Here is a 22,773-nt window from a genome sequence, read left to right on the forward strand (position 1 = left end):
GATAAGAAAACTCATTTTCAGATATTGACCCGTCCCTGACTTGTTATCCTTCATCTAGTTTTGGAGACTTGGGAAATTGCACTGTCTAGGATCACAGGAGTAATAAATTCTCTTTTGAGTTACATTACATCTTGCACATCTATTAAAAGCTCCGTCATGGGATATTGCTAATACTACAAGGTGTTCTGCACTATCAAACGGCAAACAGCAATCCTCATTTCCACTTTCCCTTTCTGCACAGTGATCCTGCACATATGGAACATGATGTAACTCCTGAACTCATTATTGTGACCCACATTGCTGATAGCAAGGATCTCTAATCTCTAATATGAGTCTGAATAAAAGTTTAATGCAACTGGGCCCAAGTGGGACAGTAATGGCCTCTGCTTCATGTAATGCAAGAACATAGGTCGGTACATGAATTCAGTTAAATGGGCTGGAGCAGTTATGCACTATACTATTGTCTATTTAATATTAACCACAGTGTATTTATATAACGAATAAACACTGTGGTGTGATTAGCTTTGATATAATGCAAGCTCTTTTGCATGCCTCCATATATGCATCTCCTTGCTTTCCGAGTGAGAATAAGGCATGTTTAATTTAATTACCCGTCCAGGCTACAGGTGCTGTTGTTTTGAAATAAAAAGTTCATTATGTTTTTATTAGTTTGATCTTCAAGATAAAATTTACATTATTACCAGGCTCTACTCTGTTGGCTTAATATTTAATAATACAGATGGCGCCAACTTCACCAGTGTGGGCCTAAGCCAAATTTCTCCTCTTCTGACAAAAGTCTTACACTTGAAGGAATATTTTCTGGTCCAGATATGGAGGGGAAGGATGCCTCTGCCAATAAGTGTAAAAAAAGAAAAGACTTTTTTGGAAGAAAAGACTTAAAAGAATAAAATCTCCTCAGCTGTCAGGTTGGTAAGAACACTTGATTAAAGTTTAAAGTGGACTTGGGCTTTGCGGCAATTTGCTTAAAGCTACATTCACTTCTTTTTCTGCTGACATTATATGAACTTATGAAGTTGTTCTGGTGGATGTGATATCAAACAGTTGCTATTTATGCGTCCAATAGACACACAGGCATTTATTTGAAGTTGTGCTTTGGTTTCCACAGACTCCTGAGGAACATATCTGGCTTTTTTTAGCTGCTAAATGCTCCACTGTATTCACCAGTTAGTGGCTAACTTTCTCTGTTGGCCGTTCAGTGCTGGGCAGAAAGCATACAGTTGGTTTTCACAGCTTTTCTACTGGAAAACACTTGATTTAAGTTTGGATATAAGTCAATGATAAAGTCAGTGAATATATATATATATGTATATAAATGAAATTAATAATGTACATGAAAATGCTTGGTGTTTCCTATGCCCTGTAAGACTCGATATAAATACATGTGAGCCTGAGAAGCAGCAACAAAAGACCTAGTTCTGAGGTTAAATAGTTTATTGCAGTCAGTTTTATTTCAGAAGGTGATTAGGTTCTTAAAATCACAGATAGACTTGTATATCTGTGCTTTGTTCTGAGGACGCCCTTTGAAGTTTTGAATAAATCAAGGATAATTGGAAGGAAGGGTGTGTGTTTGTGAAATAGACAGTATGATGCTGGATATGGTAATCTCAGAGTCATACTTGCACACAAACAAACACACACACACACACACACACACACACACACACACACACTGCAACAGAACTTTTCCAAAGAGTTTCTATGAGAAATTGCATTTAAATTCAAATGATGAGTAAGTCCCATCGGGGATAACCTTATATTAATATAACATTTAATAAACATTTTAAAGGTTGTTTAAATATAACAGAGAAGTCCAGCATACTGTATTCTTTGTACTGTTTATCTGTCTCTTGTGTTCTACACTCCTTTGAGGTTCTGGGAAAATGATGCTCTGTAACCAGACCCAAATCCCTTTGAGCAGAAATTTAGACAAGTTGTTTGTTGTCTCAGAGAATTATTATTTTTTTGGGAGGAGGGGGTTTATTTGGAGAACAAGTTTCTATTCTCCCACACTGGGGATGAACGCCTGGCCAGGAGAAAAATAGATATCACCATGTCTCAGTGTCATAGGAGAGCACCAAAAACCTAAAGGGAAATAATATGTTGAGCTTGTAAACCTAAACCTCTTTAACCACGTTATTTTCACACAGAGGTCCTATGGAGACTGGCGTGGAGGGATTTGTAATGTAATATTACTGGGAAGAAAGGTTTGAAAGCACACCGTGTTTGCTTCCAGTATAAGATAATGACTGATATAAGAGGCCATCTATTACTGTTAGGATTGTTAAGGTTTGTGCAAAACTGTCCTTAAACTGAGGGACGTTGGTTTACACCAGGATTCAAACAGTGTTGCAGCTGCCAGAAGTCTGTAATCTGTAGTCTGTAGTCTGTAGTCTGTAGTCAGTAGTCTGTAGTCAGTAGTCTGTAGTCAATAGTCTGTAGTCAATAGTCTGTAGTCTGTAGTCTGTAATCTGTAGTCTGTAATATGTAGTCTGTAGTCTGTAGTCTGTAGTCTGTAGTCTGTAATCTGTAGTCTGTAGTCAGTAGTCTGTAGTCAGTAGTCTGTAGTCAGTAGTCTGTAGTCAATAGTCTGTAGTCTGTAGTCAATAGTCTGTAGTCTGTAGTCTGTAATCTGTAGTCTGTAATATGTAGTCTGTAGTCTGTAGTCTGTAGTCTGTAATCTGTAGTCTGTAGTCTGTAGTCTGTAGTCTGTAGTCTGTAGTCTGTAGTCTGTAGTCTGTAGTCTGTAGTCTGTAGTCTGTAGTCTGTAGTCTGTAGTCTGTAGTCTGTAGTCTGTAGTCTGTAGTCAGTAGTCTGTAGTCAGTAGTCTGTAGTCTGTAGTCTGTAGTCTGTAATCTGTAGTCTGTAATATGTAGTCTGTAGTCTGTAATCTGTAGTCTGTAGTCTGTAATATGTAGTCTGTAGTCAATAGTCTGTAGTCTGTAGTCTGTGGCAGAACTAATATCTGTAAGACTCTCTTTACTTTATACCACATAATAGTTTTATTTTACACAATACTGTGCTAACGTCGTGGCCTGTGTGGAGCAGACAGCAGCCCCATCCATTACTGCAACATTTCTACCGTCTTTCACTCCAGACCTTTGACTGTTGCACAAACTTTGTCTCTTCCTCTTTATCGTTTTCCCCTTTTTGATTATTGACGCCTCTTCTCTCCCTCAACTGTTTCCTCAGTTTTACCATCTCGTGCTTGCTTTCAACGTTTCCTCTCTCTCTCTCTCTCTCTCTCTCTCTCTCCGTCAGCCCTGCTAGCTCTGTTCCCATGACAGAAGCACTGAACACCCTACATGATGGGTATTCTGCATTGTATGTGCACATAAATTATTGCCTTTGTGAGCTTTTCCGGCCTTAGCAGCTCCTCGAGTGTTCAGACTACCAGAGCAGGTTTGAGTGATTGTAAAGTGCTCTGTTCTCCTCTCCACCGTGTCATTAAAATTAGTTGACTGCTGCTGTTTAACGGATCTTTTAATCCCCGTAAAGGGACGCAGCGTGAGTGCTCATGTTCATATCTTCCCTCTCTCTCAGGTTGTGCGAAGGCAGGAGGCGTGCGCTTCTCAGAGGAACCCCCCGCCGCCGGCGCCCCGTCGCACGTTCACTTCGATGAAAAGCTGCATGACTCTGTTGTCATGGTGACCCCAGAGGACGACGGCAACTTCATGGTCAAGGTGTGGTTAACCTTGCAATAGCCTGACACTTGATAGCTACAGATGATGAGGGAGATCTGTTTTGAGTTCCCCCAATTTTCTTATGTTCCTGAATGAACTGGAAACACACAAACAGACACAGCAGTGTTTTTGTTGTTGTCCGTGAATCTCTACTGAAGGTTTTTTATCCTTCACAAACACTCACTCAAGCCCAAAAACCTATTTCTGCTCTGGCTGCATGTTCTTGTTTGAAATTCAGCTCCTGTTGACCGTGTTTTTTGCGTTTTCCACAAAAGAGAAGACCTTGCTTCAACCGTTTTCCATCAGTGTTATCTTCGGTTACTGCAAGGCCACATCTTACAGTCGCTCCACTGTAACATGCTAAGTGGGCAGCGGGAGAGATAATTCATTTTATACTCAGTTTGTTTTCTGTTTTCTGTTATGTGATCACACGACAAATAAGATTCGACAACCCAAGAGTGATGGCAGCACAGTGGCAATATATATCAGTATGATAGCACACTATCTGGATAAAATATTTAAGTATTTTAGGTGTTTAGGTTCTTAATATGAGGCTTACGTCGGGACAATATAAACATTTAACTGCAGTGCTTAATCTGATTATAGTCACAAATGTGTGTGTTGTATTTGTAGAAAAGCATCAATCGCATAATGATCTGGCATGAATCCATTTAGTTTCAAGGAGCTGCACTGAAATCTCGGGAGGCAACGCTTTATGAGATAATGATGAGCTTTTTCCCCGAGCTCAGTTATCATCTGGCATCATCACATGCTCCCTTGGATCAAAAGTGATCTGCAGTAAGGAAAGGCAGGTTTATTTATAAAGCACCATTCAAAGTGCTTTATAGAGGCATGGGAATACATTCAAAATAAAACATTCAGATGACATTAAAATTGCATTTAAAAGCAATAAACACTAATTTGAATAAATAAAAAACATTCAAATAAGAAATGTAAAATGTAAAACCAGGTAATAAACTTTCTCACAGTCCTCTACTAAGGCAAACAGCTCTATAGAACCTCTTTTCCCGACGGACACAAATGCACCACAGGTCTTGATTACACCGGGGTCAGCCTCTTTCCCCACGGGTGAGACCTCACTGTGGGTTTTATCTCCGCTGGACACAACCTGAAGTTTCCCCGGGAATAACCACCCTCGTCAGTGGCGCTGTGGGGGGTCACAAACGCACCACAGTCTTTCCTCAAAATTAATCAACCAACCACGGACATCAATACTTTACACAGCACTTTAAAAGAAAGCAGCGGTAAAAGACATTGAAATTGAAATATTAAAAGATGTGAGCTGAGGTAGAGTCTCCGCTGACACAAGATTAAAGAGATGTCACGTATATAATTTATAAGCCGCAGCAAATAGTAATGTTTTGACAGTTTCAGCAGATCGCAGGTATTCAGGAAACCAGTTCCACAGGTGAGGAGCATGGAAACTAAAAGCTGCTTCACCTTGTTTGATTCTTTGAACACTGAGTAAACCCGTCCCAGATGATCTGAGGGGTCAGGATGCGAGGTCGTCGTTTCCTTCCAGCCTATAGACGTCATTCGGTCTCCATCTGCACCATGGACACCATGTAGCTCCAAAAGACAACTCCCAAGTGGATCTGTGGATTAGATTCACAATAAAACTTTGTACTGTTTAAACGAATGGAAACTGGTTGGACAAGACTGGGAGGCGACAGTTCAAAGGCACAAAAAAAAAAAAAGCACAACATCCCATATCATTTCATCTTCAAATGAATCAGTCTAGAGGCGGTCAATCCAAATAAAAGCCCAGACTAAAACAAGCTACAATACTAACGATTACATCAGACTTATTACCACCAATCAAACAAAGTCATTGTTTTTGAAACAGATATTAAATGAGTTCGGTTCCCTTTGAAAAAAAAAACCACTACCTTCTCACAGTTATATCTGTATTGCCCACTGGCCGTGACAGTTTTGTCTTGTAACTGGTCATAATTAGGGGCTTGACTTCCCTTGGTGCCATGTTTTTCAAGTGGTGGATAAAATATTAGAAGGTAACTCTTTGATCTAGTGTGTCAGTCCCCTCTCGAGCATTGATAGGTTTTATCTGTGAAACATTCAGGAGAAGATTAAAGTCTTTTCTCATCACTGTTAATCTCCTCTGTCGGCTATAAAGGCACATAACAGTGATATCAGACCTCTTATCTTTTCTCTGCTGTCAGCTCTTAAACCCTGGAGGTGCTGAACTCAGGAGCCAAGCAACGGCAACAGAAGCGGCTCCAAAACTTCAAAAACTCTAATAATAGGAGCCTCTGGAAAAATTTACTCTTGTGTCAAGTTTTTATCAGTGACCGTTAACTTGTTTTAGCTGCACAGGCTTCATTAACATTGAAGCTGCTGATGATCATGATGCTAATTAATTAAACATGTTCTTTCTAACTGCACAATTAAAATAGCTCATTTATTTCTGAGACATTGCTGTTTTTTTTTTTAAAGCTCTTTAATCCTACCTTGTCCTCGTAGCAACTCTTCATTCTTCTTCTCTCTTTAAATTAGTATTGTCATGCAGCTGTGAAAATATAGAGACTTCAGTTTTACTCAGAGAGAGTTTAAATTTGTCAAAATTAGACGGAGACAGACCACCAGCAGATCAATATTTTCTCCAGTTCAGTAAAATGTCTCAACTTCTACTCAATGGATCAGCACAAACGTTCGTACATAAATTCATCCTTATGAAACGATATAGCCGAAACTAAGATTGTGAACATGGTAAACATCAACATGTTCAACATGTCACAGCGAGCTTGTGCTGATGTTAGCATTTAGCTCAAAGCGCCGTTGTGGCTCACGAAGACTCCTCGTCTTGTTTTCAAATGTCAGATCAGGAGACCCAAGAGTATCACAATAAGAACATTGTCCACAGTGTAATAATAGCACCTAATGTGCAAGCGGTTCAGAAGCACTGATCTAAATGTTTGAGAATAAAACAGACAGGCACACAGGCAGAGGAGCAACCTCATGATATATCTGATAAGGGATGGATTCGTTTCTGTCCAAGTGGCTGGCACAGAAATTGAAGTGCATCTCAAATAGCTCATGTTTTTTGGACAGCTTTTGAAAGGATGTCCTCCCTGCAGGTAGAGTGTGTCCTAAAACTGTTTCTATGAGTGTTACAGAATGACTGAAGCTGTATTTGCTCTCATTTTCTGCCCCTTTCACTGTCACTGAATAAACCCAGACTTCCCACTTTTAAATTCAAAAGACAACTCTTATTCTTCTCTACATTTCATTTCTCAGTGAAAGGCCCAGCACATTTAAAGGTAGATGTCATTTTGCCTGGTTTAGGTTTATATTGTATATATGACATCGAAAGACCTTCAGAGGGCTTCAGGTTGACCTTTCCTCAATCATACCAAAATCCCAAAGGAAAGTTCTGTGCACGCTCACTGTAACTAAGCCTTTCCAAGCGTTGAAACAAATTCACAATCAAATCAATTTGCTTAAAAGCTGTGTGTGCCCGTGTCGATGGACTACAAACTTGGCTGTGACCTTCACTGTTACAGAGCAGCCCGTTTTGTGTGTGTGTCTGTGTGTGTGTGCTTGTTTCTCAAAGCTCTTTAAGCGTGCTTGAGAGTGGGCACAGAGTACCGTCAGCCCTGCGTCGTGGCTTATCGTGGAGCTGAGGGGGGGAAGTGGGGTGGTGTTGCTATGGAAACGGCCGGGTGGGTTTGGCGGTCCTCGCAGGCAGACCAAAGATGAGGTGGTGGGAGTGTGTGGGATGGAAGCGGCATGCATACAACAGCTGCATGAATACCAGTTTTGATGAAGGTTATTTGAATATCACAAATAGGCAGGGTCATGTGGAAACGGCACACAATTCTTGTCTGTTTGTCTTCGTGCACGCCCCTTGTTTCTGATTTAAGATGGTGAAGCAGGGCATGGAAATGAGTTGCTGTAGGTGCCACAGAGATCAGCTGGAGCTGTGTTGCTGCAGATGCCACACATTTTTTAATTCATGTTATTTTGTTCTACGCAGGACAGCCAGAGCTTATGAAGTTTCACCTCCATTCCACAGACAATAAGAAGGTTTACATGCACGCTAACTATCATCATGTCACTGTGAGTAACTTAGATGTAACTTAAATGTTAATGACTGCAGGAAACATTGGCATAAAATAAGAGAAGGAACATACGAAGAGGCTCTCACCTATATTCTTTACCTTGTACGCAAATGATTGCAGGAACGTGTATCCCAATGATGATATCATAAAATTCTCTGATGATACTGTGATTTTGAGCCTTCTCCATAAACACATGGACCCTTCTGGGTACCACCATGAGACAGACACCTTCCTCAAGTGATTTGACATCAATAATCTAGTTCCTAATGTCACCGAAACACACACAGGAGACGGTCTTTGACCCAAGGCAAGTGATTGACCCACGAGCCGGTGGTCATCAAAAACCATCGTGTATCTTTGCTGGAAAACACACATTGATAAACTGTGCATAAAGACTGAGGCAGAGACTTTACTTTCTAAGGCGATTGAGGCTGTCTGGAGTGAGCAGCCTGATCATGCTGATGTTGTACCGGGCAATCCTAGAGAGCACCATTAGATATGGAATGACAGCATGGTTCGGCAGCCTAACTGTGCAGCTGAAAAGCAGGGTTGTCAGTGTGCACAAAAGAGCTATGAAGGTAATAGGGAAGAAAGACTATGAGCCCATGCAGAGCCCGTACAGGCAGGCAGTCATGAAACAAGCATCAAAAATCATTGCAGACCCTCAGCATCCCCTCCTGTCTGAATACAAACCTCTGCCAGCAGGAAGAAGACTCAGGGTGCAAAAGAACAAACCAAACCACTGGAAGCTGCCGTTTGTTCCAGCCTCCATCAAGCTGCTGGACTCTGATGCTAAACCTCAATGCAGCAGAGCATTGTGTAATACATACACAAGCATTTTAGCACCTACCACTTAAATTCTTTTAAACCTTTTGTGTTGTTACTTACTTAGCAACTGTCCAGTGTCATGTCACATACTTTGTATCATGTGTTTATGTAAAGCAACAGACTGCAGCACTGCGCTCAAGACAAAATGTTCCCTCTGGGACAATACTTAACTTTTTATGTCAGCACACTGAATGAATGAGTAACTTTATGGAGTCAGAATTAGTTTTGTATTCTAGCATTGCCAGGTCCACGTCTTATTCACTGTCCACTGGGGATTGATAGTTGTTTTTTCTTTTTCTTCTAAGACGTGTTTAGTCAATAAACAGTGTGTTAATGAATGAACCGTCGCATTGAACCAGGGTGACGCAGCTTCATAAAATGTGTGGTATTTCCCCTTCAACTTACATAAGAATTACACCATTGTTTTGGATGAACTGAGTCTGACACGTACTGCCAGCACTCACTAGTGTATAGATGCATCACACTCATTAACGAGAGTTACTTTAAATTGCGTACTAAATGAAATGATTCGTATCAATTATCACTTTTTTGTGTGTGTGTGTGTGTGTGTGTGTGTGTGTGTCTCCATCAGTGACACATTTCCCCACCTGCACTTTTTTTTTTTTTTTTTCCAAATCCGCAGATTGAAATTCATATTAGATCACATTTCTGTGACAGTTCACAGTCGGTGGACATGCGTGGGACGACACTCGCTGAATCATTATTGTTTTTCTCTGCAGTGCTCCTTCAGTGCCCCCCCCCGTCCCTCTCACTTGATGCTGTGTGCAGCCTCTGCTCTGCCCCTCGCTTCAACCAGGGGTTGTGTGGGGCTGAAACCATCTAGCTGGAGGGGCTTTGGGCTTATCTCCCCCTGCCTGCACTTCCCTGCTGTCTCCTCCTCTCCCTCGCTGTCTCTCTTTTCATCCTGCCTCCTCTGCGAGGCTCTCCTCGCTCCTCTTTGTGACAATTCCCTCATGAATTTTTCCCTTTGCTAAATTTCAGGCAGCTACCACCAGATCACTCTTCACACTCCACCTCTCTGTCGCTGTTTCTCTCACTTGTCCATCTTACCGTCTTCGTGGTGTGTGGGTAATGAGAACTGTGTGTTGTTTGTGAGATGAAACAGAGTTTTGTTTGGTTGCGTCATTTATGTATTTCCCTCCTGTTTTTTATTTTTTTTATTTTCTTCTTTGTCCTTTGTTGTGAAGTCTGAAAATTCATCTGCGGTCTGATGGGTAATCTTGCTTAAAACTCGTAATTAACTTATTTTCATGATTGATATATTTTTTTTAGATTAATAAATTAATTGTCCAGTTTGTTAAATGTCTGAAAAGAGTGAAAAACAACCTTCGACACCTAAAGGTGAAGTCCTCACATTTGAGAAGCTGAAGCCAACAAATGTTTAGTATCTTTGCCTGATAAATGACTGTGAATGAATGTGATTAATTGATTATCAGTATTGTCACTGAGCAATACTCTGTTCGGTGTTGTGGTCTTTTTCTACATGATCTGATTGGATGATTCGAGGTCCTGTAACCTGGAGATTCATCTATTATATCAGAAGGAAATAGGAGCCAGATCATTACATTACATTTAATAGTTAATAGTTAGTTATGAACTCCCACATTGGGGAAAATTGTCTTTGGTTTCACCAAACAGCACTAAAAACAATACAAGACAATTTATCGGGACACAGCTGGAACACAGCATCAATAATTTAATATCTCACTTGGCTGCATCTTAAGCTTCCCTGTAGCTTTTATGCCACACTATGCTGACAAATAAAATACTTTCCACCAGACTTTTATATATCATTTTGAGGTTTTCCTAGCTAACTCCAGCTCCCTGCGTAGATACAGTCTCTGTATGGCTTTCTTGAAAATATAGTCAGTATTTTTTGTGAAGTTAAAGTGACCAACAATCACATTTCCAAGGTTCTGGAAACTACAGATAGATTTAGTTTTTAGTTAGTTCTCAGTTAGTTTTCTAGACATGGGAACGGAAGATGTTGTCATATGCATGAAGGCTCGGCCTCCGCTAACGCATGGCAAAGATCAGAGAGTCTCAACTTTTCCACCTCTACCTTAAAAGAAATCCAGCTTCTTATTCCGGAGTGATTTAGCTCTTCGTGACCTCTGAAGTTCCTCCCTCCTCTGGGGGGCCCGTGTTGGCCTTCACGCTTCAAGCTGTTGGAGAAGCTCCACTGCGGCCTCCGTACTGATGTAGAAGGTGTAGCCATGAGTAAGATTAAGCTCTTGAATTGCTAAAAAAAAAAATAAAAAAAAATCCATTCATAGGATTAGTATTACTGGAAGATTTTGGAGTTGAGTGAAATCCAGAAAGTAATTCAGGTTTATTTCCCGTCAGGCTGAAATTGCAAATCTGGCAGAGGTGAGGGGATTAAAATCACCAGAGCAATGACTAATGATTTCAATTAGAGGACTCCTTCAAGGGAAACTCAGCCCAACAGTGTAGTGGTTATGAGAATTACTTATCCATGTTACTCATAAAAATTAATCCTTTATTTATTGAGCTGTAATGGACTTATAGTATGCGGTCTGAAGCCAAGCTGAAGCCTTTTTCCCCTCTGTATGAACCCCTCTCCATTATTCTCTTCTCGGCCCACCCCTCTCTCTCTATGGTGCTGTCGGATTAGTCCAAAGTTATAGGAGGGAGAAAGAAGCCATTGTATTTCTGCCAAGTCACTAAATCTTGACTCTGTTTGCCTTTCAACCTTAGTAATATCTCTCCCTCCCCTTCGCTGTAGGTTGGCTTCCTGAAGACGCAGCACCGATATGAAATAATGTTCAACCTGCCCGACGTCCCAGCGCTGGGGAAGGATGTGTGTCCGGCGCCTGTACCCAGTCCACACCTGCGGATCACCGATATCACACCGGCACCAGAGGGTAAGATCACAGGGGAATGTGGGAAACAGAACATCAATAAACACAGCCAGGTTTACAAAACTGTCAGAGCAGAGAAACACTGCAGCTTACTGGGGCACAAGTAAAAAATATAGTTCAGGGAAAAAAAAAAGGGGGGGAATCGTGATAATTTAACTTTTTGTAATTTCCTTGAAGTCGGTGCAGTCGGTTTGTGGTGCATCTTTCCTCATCACGACTCGTCACACCACCAACACCAGGAGACTGATTTTGAACCAAAGTAGGTCATCGGCTACGGAGGAAATTTGTCCAATATCGCCCACTCAGCCACTCGATCTGTGTGTCCTGTGTTCCTGAAACTTTTGCAACTAGCTAAGATAAATTATATAAAAAAAAAGAAAAAACAAGAGTTTCTTTGGAGGAGACGGGGATGAGTAAAAGCTTCATGTGCGTTTCATAATATAACAACCTGACTTTCGAGCCTGATCTTTGTTTTAGTTGCGATCAGGTGCGTCACATTTTCACACCAAATATCATGGTTAATGGTGTTATCACAGTATCTGAGCTGTATATTGCAGCTTTGTTGGCGTCTGCACAGTAGCGAACAGTAGATCAACAAAGGGCCTAGTTTGTCGCCTCTGTGTCCTTGTTTAGCTGGTTGTGGTTAAGAAAGATAAAACTGCTAATGAAGGCAGGTGCTTCCTCAGAATGAGGCTTAAGGTTGTGGTAATGAAGGCATTAGAAACTGTTAGTGGTATTTTAACCATGATATAGTGAAGTCAGAAGCTTTTCATCTTTCGCAGCATTATCTTTGATCATGAGTAATTTTAGCCCTGGGTGGTGTCTGCAGTGTTCCTCTCAGGCGGCATGCAGCGACAACACCCGACACCAACAGGATAGGGCTGACTGTATGTTGCCTGAAAGGCGACGAGACCCGGGGGCTAAAAAACACCAAAAATGACTCACTGCTGCTCTAAAGCTTAATTGCTGTGAGTGCACGGTAATAACTTCTAAGCACATTAACATTTTGATCAACTCAGAGCTTCTCCCATCTGGACTTTATGGTCGGACGGAGGACGGACACGGTCAAGGGGTATTTTAGTAAATGAATCGAACAAACCGTGAAAGTGCGGGGGGTCAAACGAGGATTTGGTAACATCCCCAGTGGAAATAGTTATAGACCTCCCCCCTCCCCCTTCTCCCTCTGTGGACTTTCCTCAACACTGTTGTCAGTACAAAAAGGGTGCGGTGCAAAATAAGGGTTTTAGATTAAGACATATTTTCTGTTGTACATTTCTGACAGGAATTATTTAATATATTTCTTGTTACCACAATAGGAACTGAAGGTACATCCTGTAAGGTGAACACACATAAGCATTATATTATATAAGCATAATATTTGGCATTTATGTCCTCCTATTCTTCTTACCTGTCAGTAATAAAAATGTATCTGCAATGACCTGTAACCCCTCCCACTCTTTGTATGCCCAAGCCAAAACATTATTATTTCTGTCTGTTGCATTTTGATCCGTTCCCTCTCTTTGTTTCAGGGGCTACACGCTGCAAACAGAGCTCTTACATGTCATCCATTATTTAAATCCCCTTTTAAATAAGTGTTTGTTAATAGTAGGCTTTTTCCTGTTACATATTGCCTTATCACGAGTTATATTTCCAAGCCACGTAGAAAGCAGGGTGTAATATAAAAATAAATTTAAAAAAAAGTTTAGTATGTGCTTATTTTTGTTGCAGGCAGATCTGAGGGAAATACTTGGAAGTAATTCTCAGCAGCAGTGTTCAGAGGCTGCACAGAGGAGCAGATGGCTGAGGATTACAGCAGCAGACAGTTCAGACAGAGCTCGCTCAGAAATCCATCTCTGAGGAATCATAAAAACAAAACTGACTTTCATATGTTTTCCTCCTTTGTCTTGAATTCCTGTCACTCTCTGCGCTGCCATAGGTAAACCCTGAACACCTGGCACCTGCCCAGGCTTTAAAAAAAAAAAGAAAAGAAGATCTGTGATAGAAGTGTTAAAGTCGAATGAGTCTCTACTGGATTTGGCCACGCTACTAAACCTGCTAATTTGGGCCAAAGGTGATCCTGAATGTTTCTGGGAGTCGTGCCTGTAACTAAAGCAGGTTATTGACCTTTACTTTACTTTTCAGCTGTCACACCCTTTATATTACTCAATGGTCTGTGTGTGTGTCAGCTGATGTGAAAAGCGGCAGATGTACAGTATGTGTATGTGTGTGTGTGTGTGTGTGTGTGTTTATATGTATAATATATTTGTGATTTATTTTTGTTTACTCATCAGTGAGCTGTGTTTATGTATTTATCATCGTGTTGACATTTTGCTCCTCTGGCCTGCTGGGGATCCGTCGAAGCATCAGTCTGAGACAGAGACACCATGTGTTTGTGTGTAGTAAATACAACAGAGGAAACCCAATCTCTCTCTCTCTCTCTCTCTCTCTCTCTCTCTCTCTCTCTCTCTCTGTGTGTGTTTTCCAGGAGGTCTGAAGGTAACGTGCGAGTACATGGCCCAGCAGGAGGGAGTTCTGTGCGAGGAAGTGCTGCTGCTGAGCGAGACCAACGAGGACGTCTGTGTCAAGGTCAAAGTTCACGCCAGAGTCATGGGTGAGGCCACTTTAACAGTTAATGTGATAATGATCTCATCTTTCTGTGCTGTCTGTGCACACAGCTAATATTGCACCACACTTTTCTGCTACTTATCTCGGTCCAAGTACGAGACGATGAGACCCTGGGCACAGACAAGTAAAAGTTAATTAAAAGTCCCAAGTGTCTTCAAATTGCTTGTAATGTCCGAACCAACAGTCCAAACCCCAAAGAAACTTCATTGACTCTCACATGAGACAAAGAAAAACAGCAAATCTTCACAAATCAGAAGCTTAAACTTAAATGATTCATTGATTATGAATCAGCAATCACAGGCGCGTTAGGTTCAGTGCAACATCTGGGAGTCTGTCATCTCAGTCAGATGAGCCGAGGGTTGAACTTGCAGCATCACCACTGGTGCACTGCTGCCCCCTGCTGGTGACTCCGCATTTAGGCTCAGTGTCACTTTTAATTAAATAGAGAATTAGTTCATCACCAACAACCCTTAAAAAATAAGAGGTTAAATTTACACGCAGTCTTTATAATGAAAACACATTATTAAATTCTAGAGGAATCACCAGAACTTATTTTGTGTTGGGAAAAAAAAACCAGCTGAGACTCAAATGATTTGTATAATGCTGCTTAAAAAGATGTTAAAATGGAAAATGTTTCTGCAGCTGTAAAGACAATAACAAAACTGCCCTCCTATACTGCAGCTCTGCTGTTCTGGTCTCAGAGCAGAGGCTGTAATCAATTCAAATGTTCTGCTCTTGAATCTGTGTCAGTAAGACTGCATCCGCTGTCGGCATTCGTGTCGGCAGATGGAGAATTAGGTGAAGTGGGCGTATGTGTATTTCCATCTGTGCCTGCGTAAATATAGTAGAAGTTGTGTGTGTGTTTCTGTAGGCATGCATTTGTGTGTTTAAGGATGAATGGCGATTGTGTTGGTGAGTGTTTATTTTTACTCACAAAGCATAGCCCTCAACATCTGTCCAGATGTCTGTGTGTAATTGAGGCCTGGGCGGCAACCAGATCAATGGATTAAGCTCTGCTCTGCGCTCTGGCTTTATTAGATCAGTGACTGAGTGAGCACAGTGGACTGACATTGTGTTGGCTCAGCGTTTAATCTGGTTTGAAAACACAAAAATGTTCAAACTTCCCTGAAGTTATAGGATAATGTGAGTATTTGCTGTTTTTCTGTTTATTTCGCTGCAAATTAAACGTCTTTGGGGTTTGACTGTCTCACCGCACTCTGGGAAATTGTAAAGAACATTTTCGTCCCTCCCCTCCTTGTGTTATGTAATGGCGGTGGGATGGGGAGAAGAAAAAAAAGGAGTCTTGCATTGGCCGGGAATCGAACCCGGGCCTCCCGCGTGGCAGGCGAGAATTCTACCACTGAACCACCAATGCATTGATGCACTACAATTTTGCACTACCGAAAATGAATAGTGAGCAAGATACAAACCGTCGCTTTACAGTGAGACACATTTAAACTCTGTGGTTGAAAGTTTCATGACAAGTGTTTAAGAGTTAAAAATGTTGATCTTGTTTGGACTTAAAATCCAAGCTGAAGCTCTCAACCAAATCGGGAACATCTTTTTCTCTAGTTGTCAGTTCTCTGTAGTACACACCAAATAACTGTAGTGTACAAACATGAATCCTCCTCCAGTTTTCTTTTTGTGAATTTACACATAAACAATCATCACTAATTATTTCTGTACTAATCTTTTCTCTGACTGGTTGTATTGTTAGTTGGGTGTTTAAAGCAGGGAGGCAGGAAGTTGAACTTCAAAATAGATTCCGATCATATCCGATAATAACATCAATCGCAAGCACAACATGTGAGCTGTGAGATAGCCTCAGGATGGGGAGAGGGAAGGGGAGGGGGGCTTCATGTTTTCATTCACATTTCTGGCTTCTGAACTGTAAAAAATCTAGACGAACCCCCTGTGGAGTGTTTACATTGTTGAGCTTGAGATGTGACATAACACACTAATGGAGATAATAGGAAATGTCTGAGAGGTGAACAGGTGGAGTTTGATCCTGCAAGAAGTGTTTCATGGGCGTCTCACATCAGGGACTTCACTCCTCTCTCTCTCTCTCTCTCTCTCTCTCTCTCTCTCTCTCTCTCTCTCTCTCTCTCTCTGCCTCTGATCCAGATCGTCACCACGGTACACCCATGCTGCTGGAGGGAGTCCGCTGCATCGGGGTGGAGCTGGAGTACGACTCCGAACAGAGTGACTGGCAAGGATTCGACTGAATCTCAAGTTACAAATAGTCAAGTACACAAAACACACACACACACACACGAATACACTTTCACCACCGACATCGACAGCATCCGAACAGACATTTTTGTCACGTTGCTTCGTCTTTTCTGCAGCTCCTCCAACTTTCCCTCCGTTCACCCTGACCTGCCGTTCTCTGCCGTTCATCTGTGTTTTCCTTGCTGAACCTCTGGAGGGCAACAGTGCTCTTCACAACCAGTGCAGCCTCAGATCCCCTCTCACACTGCCTCTTGTTCACTGTTTTCCTGATGTGCACAATGTGCGAACTTACTCCAACATGAATTAATAGTTGTGAGGGTGTAAATAAGGCCTCAGCTTTAAATTGAAGCTGAAGGAAGGAACAAATCTGCAGAATTCAGGGAGGTACAGCTGAACGGAGAGGCAGTGCTGAGACTGTAATGTCTCTGTTTCACCATAGGGGGGCACTGCAGACCGCCGTATGAAATGCTCATGAATCTGAAGGCTTGGCGTGCTCACGATTCTCCATTTAAAGGAAAAATCCAACTTTGACATTCTTAAGCATTCATGCAATTAAAGTCTGTCAGGTTCAAACATTTCAGGCGTTGTAATGGACATTTCTATTGTACTTTACCTCAACCTGCTCTGACTACTTCTGCTTAGGCTTTATGTTGTTGTCTTTTTTTTTCCCAGACTGCCTTTTAGTCAATCCCAAAGAGTGGGTGTGAAGTTCAGTAGGTGTATGTGATGATATCATTTGCACCTGCAAAAAAAATGTAGGGAGGTGTTTTTTCTTGTCATGGAGAAAACAGAAAATGATGCTGGAGTTTTCCTGCATAGAGCTTGAAAAATAGCGCATCAATCTTTTATTGTGAAGAAGTGACACCGAAATCTGAGGTTGACTCTTGATGTTTTCAATCACTGATTCAGAATTTTCTACCGCTAAATGTCTTTGTCGCCGTGCTCTGCGTATCTTGACACGTTGTTATGTTTGGGCACTTTCCACACAATTTTTTAAAAAACTGCATAACAAAACAACGAAATTGGCTCAGAAATGCAATGTATGCATGTTTTTAAGGGTGTTAAATGGATCTCAAATTATTGGTCAATCAACAGAAAATTAATCCGCAGCTATTTTGATAATTGATTATAATCATTAATGACATATTTCAAGTCAAACATTCTCTGCTTCCTGCTTTGGAAATGTGAGGATTTTCGACATTTTTCTGTTTTATATCATTGCAAATTGAATCTCTTTGGGTTCGCAGTGTTGGTCGGACAGAATCATACATTTGAACACATCACCTTGGTCTCTGGGAAAATTTCGGATCCACATTTTTCCATTTCTTTCTGACATTTGATGGAGCAAACTTTTAATCCAGTAATCAAGACAATAATCTTTAGATCAGCCATGAAAATAATCTTTGGTTGTAGCTGCAGCTTCAAAGTGTTTTGGGTGGATTTTTCCTTTAAGAAAAAAGCCCTTGCTGCCAGTCCAGTAAGGTTTGGGGCGTATTAACATTCAGTTCCTTTTGTTTAAATTCATGAAGCCTTCAGAAAGACACACGTGACGTAAGTGCCTTCCATTACACTGTCCTGTTTCTCACTTTATTTGAGCCTGATGTTGTTTTTCCATCTACCGTACGTCCTCATCACACATCTGGACTCATCACCAGGCGAACACATGGACCAGAAGTGAAGTGAGTGTCGAGACCGTATGTGATCAAACAAGGGGAAATTTTAAAAACAAAAGGGTGTGTGGGTTCAGAAAAGTGTTGCGGTTACAGTCCAGCCTGTTTCAGTGTTTAATCCCACGACATCCACCAGTTTGCCTCAGTCAGGCCTTTGACTCTCAGTCCCATCGCTCTTATCACAGCACGAGTGCAGATCAGAGAGAGTCGACAGGCGCGGTCACAAAACTGAACTGTCGGCTCTGCCTCATTTACATTTTTTTGTTACATTTTAAAAGAGCGAGTGCCATGATCTGGCTGCACTGCCACCTTCCCCCTTCTTTCTCTTCTTCCTTCTTCTGAATCGCATTTCATTGTTTGTTTTTTCTTCTGTTTGTACCCTATTGAATGCATTCAGCCTTAAAGGAAACGACTCTGTGTGTGATTTCTCTACATGTTAGACCACAGGCTGTTGGTGTAGTACAGGATAAATAGATTTATTTGATGTTTGCTTGCACGTAATAGGTCAAAAAAATCTGGTTTGTTCCCTCTTAGTGTGAAAGTACAGTGCTCAGTAGGTTCCTGTTTGAAGAATGTCACAGTTTATTTGTTGGTATCTGCTCCCTGTGTGTGTGATTTGTATTTTTAATGTCAAAAATGAATAAAAAATGTGTGTATGTTTGAGTTTTGTTACTTCTCGTGGCTTCTGTCAGTTCATTGCAGTAACAGCTGGTGGCAGTCTACACCACTACAACAGTGTTTGGTCTCAGCCAAACCAACTGTGGCTTACAGATGCCCCGGATAACACGTTTCCCCCCCTGATGTCACGTCTGTTACACAAAATATTTCTCCATGTGATTTCAGTGGGGATTTAAAAACATTCAGAGGCACGATGTTCCTTAAAACTAAAGAGACCAACACGTCAGATGACTGTGGAGCTGGGGTTTATTTCAAGATCATCTGCAGTCATCTTTGTGCAGCTCACTTTCGCCTCAGTAACGTGCAGCTGCTTCTGTTGAAGGAGCAAAAACTGATCATTTGCAGTTGATGGAAACACACGGTGTGTTGCACAGAACTGGTTAAACTTTACAAAGAGACCGGTTCAGGCGTCAGATTACACCTGTTTCTAATATTCAACAAGTAGATTTAAGACTCAACATCTTTGTTGTTATTTAACAGAAATGTCTCCAGTATAATTACTGTTAACATACATTACCAGCTTTTTATTTGTTTCTTTTTAGGATTTACATATCAGAAGTCCCACCAGTTACTAAACGATTTTATCACAAACATCAGAAGCCAGGATCTATTTTTTTATTAATTTCTCATTTCTGTTGTTGCAGTGGTCTGAACTCCTTCGCTGCTCTATAATTTTAAGAAACCCATTTGCATTAGAAGCATCACATCCATCTTTTTTCCCCCCCTTAAAACTAACTTACTTACAAATTAATCCTTAAATTTCCTGCATTTTTATTGTGCTACCTGCATTAATCTGACTGGGTGGATGTATCGCATAGTTTCTTTTTCAGGAAAATTTGATGTCAGTTCTTGCCTTAAAGATTGACCGTGGATCCCTCACAGGGTTTTGCTCAGAGAATTTCCTTTTCAAACTGCATTCATCAGAATTCAGAAGGAAATCAAATATGCCAACTTCTTACAGAGCAGGAAGTCAGGTTTCTAGTGTAACTGACAGCAACTATGGTCTTAAAAACAGCCTCATCACTAATAATAACAGGCGAGAACTGACCAAGAGCAACAACAACAACTTTTAAATAACATTTATTTCCATTTTACCTGACTGAAGATTTACATCAGTTTTTCACCTCCACAAAAATACGTCTAATAAACAAACATGAGAGATGGCAGCAGTCTTTCCACTCCCGCTGTGAGGAGAGGGCAGGCTGAACAGTCTGTGTGGATGTTGATGTTAAACGGTAAGTTTCGTTTCAGTTGTTTCACGACGTGCTGCCCTTTAAAGCCCAATTTACCACATTTGAAGAATTGAACTTAATTTTTACTACTACATTACTGCAGAAATAATGACAGGAAAACGACTGAAGAGAGAAGTGTGGACTGTGTGGCCTCTTTATTTGTCTCTGGCTCGTTTCCAGCCATTATATAACCCATCTTAAATAACCTCTGCCTTTCAAAATGCAAATGAAGACGCCACTAAAGGCTTTTCTGAACATGATCAAAAATCAGTATTGCTTATGTTAAATTAGGAAAGTGAAGAAGACGCAGGACACCTAACACAGGCAGGTGTGACGGAGGGAGAAAAGTTTGAAGAAACTCTGCGCTGTTCGGAGCAAAGATCCGGTTTGTGTCCTGAACTAAACCCGGACACCGCAGCACCGCTGCCGCTGCACCGAGCCAGCAACCACCAGAGCCGTCAGCAGGGACCAGCTGTGGACCGGAGCCAGATGTGCGTCAGTAACTGTTCAGAACCGTCCCTCCTTATTCTGGTCGTTTGTGACTCCTGCTAAAGTAAAGTTCAGTCTTGTTTTAATAACAGTTCAAGTGTCTGTTTACAGCTTTTTAAAATTGTTTTTTTTTTTTAAATGATTGATATATAAAAATGAATTAGACAACAGTGTCTGTTATCACTGTTATGATTATTAACAGTATAACGGTGGTATTTGTAGTTGTGAAGTACTACAGTGTTACCAGGGTTCATGCGGAGTACAACATACATTAACTATGATCTTGTAACAGCGGGAGAACAAGATAAAACCCATCTAAATTATTCACGTGTTGGTATGTAGCCTGTATTGGTTTTATATATTGGTAATATACTGGTAATGTAGCGCCTATGTTATTGAACCCGGAACTGCAGATAGTTAAAAGGAAAAAACACAAATATAAAAACTTTGTTTTACAAATAGTCATCCTAAACATTTGTTTTAAATTTCATGCAAAAAAAACAAACAAACATGTAAAATATAGAGAGTTACTTTGAAGTGTAACTTGTTCGCCTTAAATACTTATAATACTTTATTTAATACTTTATAGTGCTATTTTATTTTATTACATAGTTAGGCTACATGTAAAGGTGATTGTGTATTTTGAAAGTGTAAAATAAAATGTTCATTGGTATCGTGTGTTTTTGTCACTGACAGTAAATATAGAAACTCCTAACAGACTAAACAGACTTGTTATTATTGGCTATTCAGATGTAGCTGGTACACTAAAACAAACAAACAAACAAACAAACAAACAAACAAACAAACAAACTGAAGTTATTCGCCGCACTCAGCATTAATTTTCTATTAATAATAATTCATATATTTACAAAAAGCATCTCTGCTGCTTCTATAGAGATACAGACATTTTTGAGTCACTGACCAGAACGAAATTACAAGCATCACTTTGACCTGTAGTTACACGTCAGATGTAATTCACTTGTACTGTGCAACATTATTTCAGTTCAAGAAACTGCGAGAATCATCCTGTAGAAAACAATAAAAATTTGAGTGAAACTATATGAGCTCCTCTGTGTGAGGAGATCAAACTGATCTTTATTATTATTATTATTATTGTTGTTATTATTAATTTCCACCTAAAGATGTGATGTTATCACATCAGGTTTTCTCATGGCGAGCTCAGTCTGTTTGTTATTGTGGACAATAAACTGTGTTTACACGTAAAGCTGTATGTCCATCCTCCTGCACATTTCCTCTCCTCCTCCTCCCAAGGTTTTATTTCAGTAAACGCTCCGTAAATGCACCTGCACGCGGACTGATTTCTCTCCAGTATCCCACTAACAAAAACCTCATGGTGTCCGGCTCCAGTTTAACCACCATCACCACCAGCAGCTCTACGGCTTTCAGACTGGATGAGAAGCGTTTCTACTAAAGATTTAAATAATCATAAATACTCCAAATACCTGTGTGTAACGCTCCGCTATTAAAAATAGACACATGAAAGAGTTTCCTGAGACATTTTCACTCTTGTGTTTGTGGTGAAACTGATAAAATAACAGAAATCTTGGCCCGCCGTGTTTTTACTGTAAACTGAACGCAGCGCTGCAGCTTTCTTTTTTCTTTTTTCTTTTTCTTTTTTTTTTTATTAAAGCGTCTGCCTCTGGATTTCAGTCAAGGTTATAAAATATCTTTGCATGAAATCCCAGTTTCATCACGGGCTCCTACGTGCGGCCAACTGTTTCTGTGCCATTCCTGCACAGATTTGTCTGGAGCTTGTGCAGGCTGCCTGAACTCTGCGTGGCCCGGTGCCCTCTCTCTGACCTCCGGGAGTACAGTAATCTCTGCTGATTGATCTGATTGATCAGATTTAACTCCACGAGGCCGCAATCCGGGCGCACACGGGAGACGGGGAGCAGGCAGTCAGTGTGTGGTGCAAACAAACATTTTTTTTTTTTTCTTCTCCTTCTTTTGGCCTGTGGGCTTTATGCAGGCAGAGAGGAGATGTGGGTTTTTACTCTGGCTTCAGGCATCAGTGTCATGGAGCAACAGATTCATGCTCCTTTCTCTGCAGTGATTTCATATAATTGGGTTTTATAGAAGAGCAAACACGAGAATAAAATGAGTTTTGAAGTCTAATATCTTTAGATTTGATCATTACCATGAAACAGCAAATCAAGGATCCAGTTTTCTCTCTGATTGTGAAACTGCATCCACATCATCAGGGATACGAAAACTTTCTGGAAGATTAATGAAATTATTTTACAAATAGGAAGGTCTGCATTACTTGTCTAAAATAGGAAAAGTTTCATTGAACT

General features: G+C 40.8%; 1 protein-coding gene and 1 non-coding gene across 2 annotated transcripts in view; one reads left to right on the forward strand and one right to left on the reverse strand.

Moving 5' to 3' along the window:
- cunh20orf27 (chromosome unknown C20orf27 homolog) overlaps positions 1-18,722 on the forward strand; it is a 28,857-nt gene extending 10,135 nt beyond the window's left edge. Inside the window, exons 3-6 of the mRNA XM_022764202.1 lie at positions 3,562-3,701; positions 11,397-11,535; positions 14,018-14,143; positions 16,282-18,722. Coding sequence (XP_022619923.1) covers positions 3,562-3,701; positions 11,397-11,535; positions 14,018-14,143; positions 16,282-16,382 — 506 coding nt within the window. The 3' untranslated portion in view covers positions 16,383-18,722. The remainder of the gene's footprint in view (positions 1-3,561; positions 3,702-11,396; positions 11,536-14,017; positions 14,144-16,281) is intronic.
- trnag-gcc lies at positions 15,462-15,532 on the reverse strand. The gene has a single exon. It is a non-coding gene; the product is annotated as a tRNA-Gly (tRNA).
- Positions 18,723-22,773: the final 4,051 nt, after the last annotated feature.

This window comes from Seriola dumerili, unplaced genomic scaffold, assembly GCF_002260705.1.
Source record: "Seriola dumerili isolate Sdu_G_001 unplaced genomic scaffold, Sdu_1.0 BDQW01000531.1, whole genome shotgun sequence".
Classification (NCBI taxonomy): Eukaryota; Metazoa; Chordata; class Actinopteri; order Carangiformes; family Carangidae; genus Seriola; species Seriola dumerili.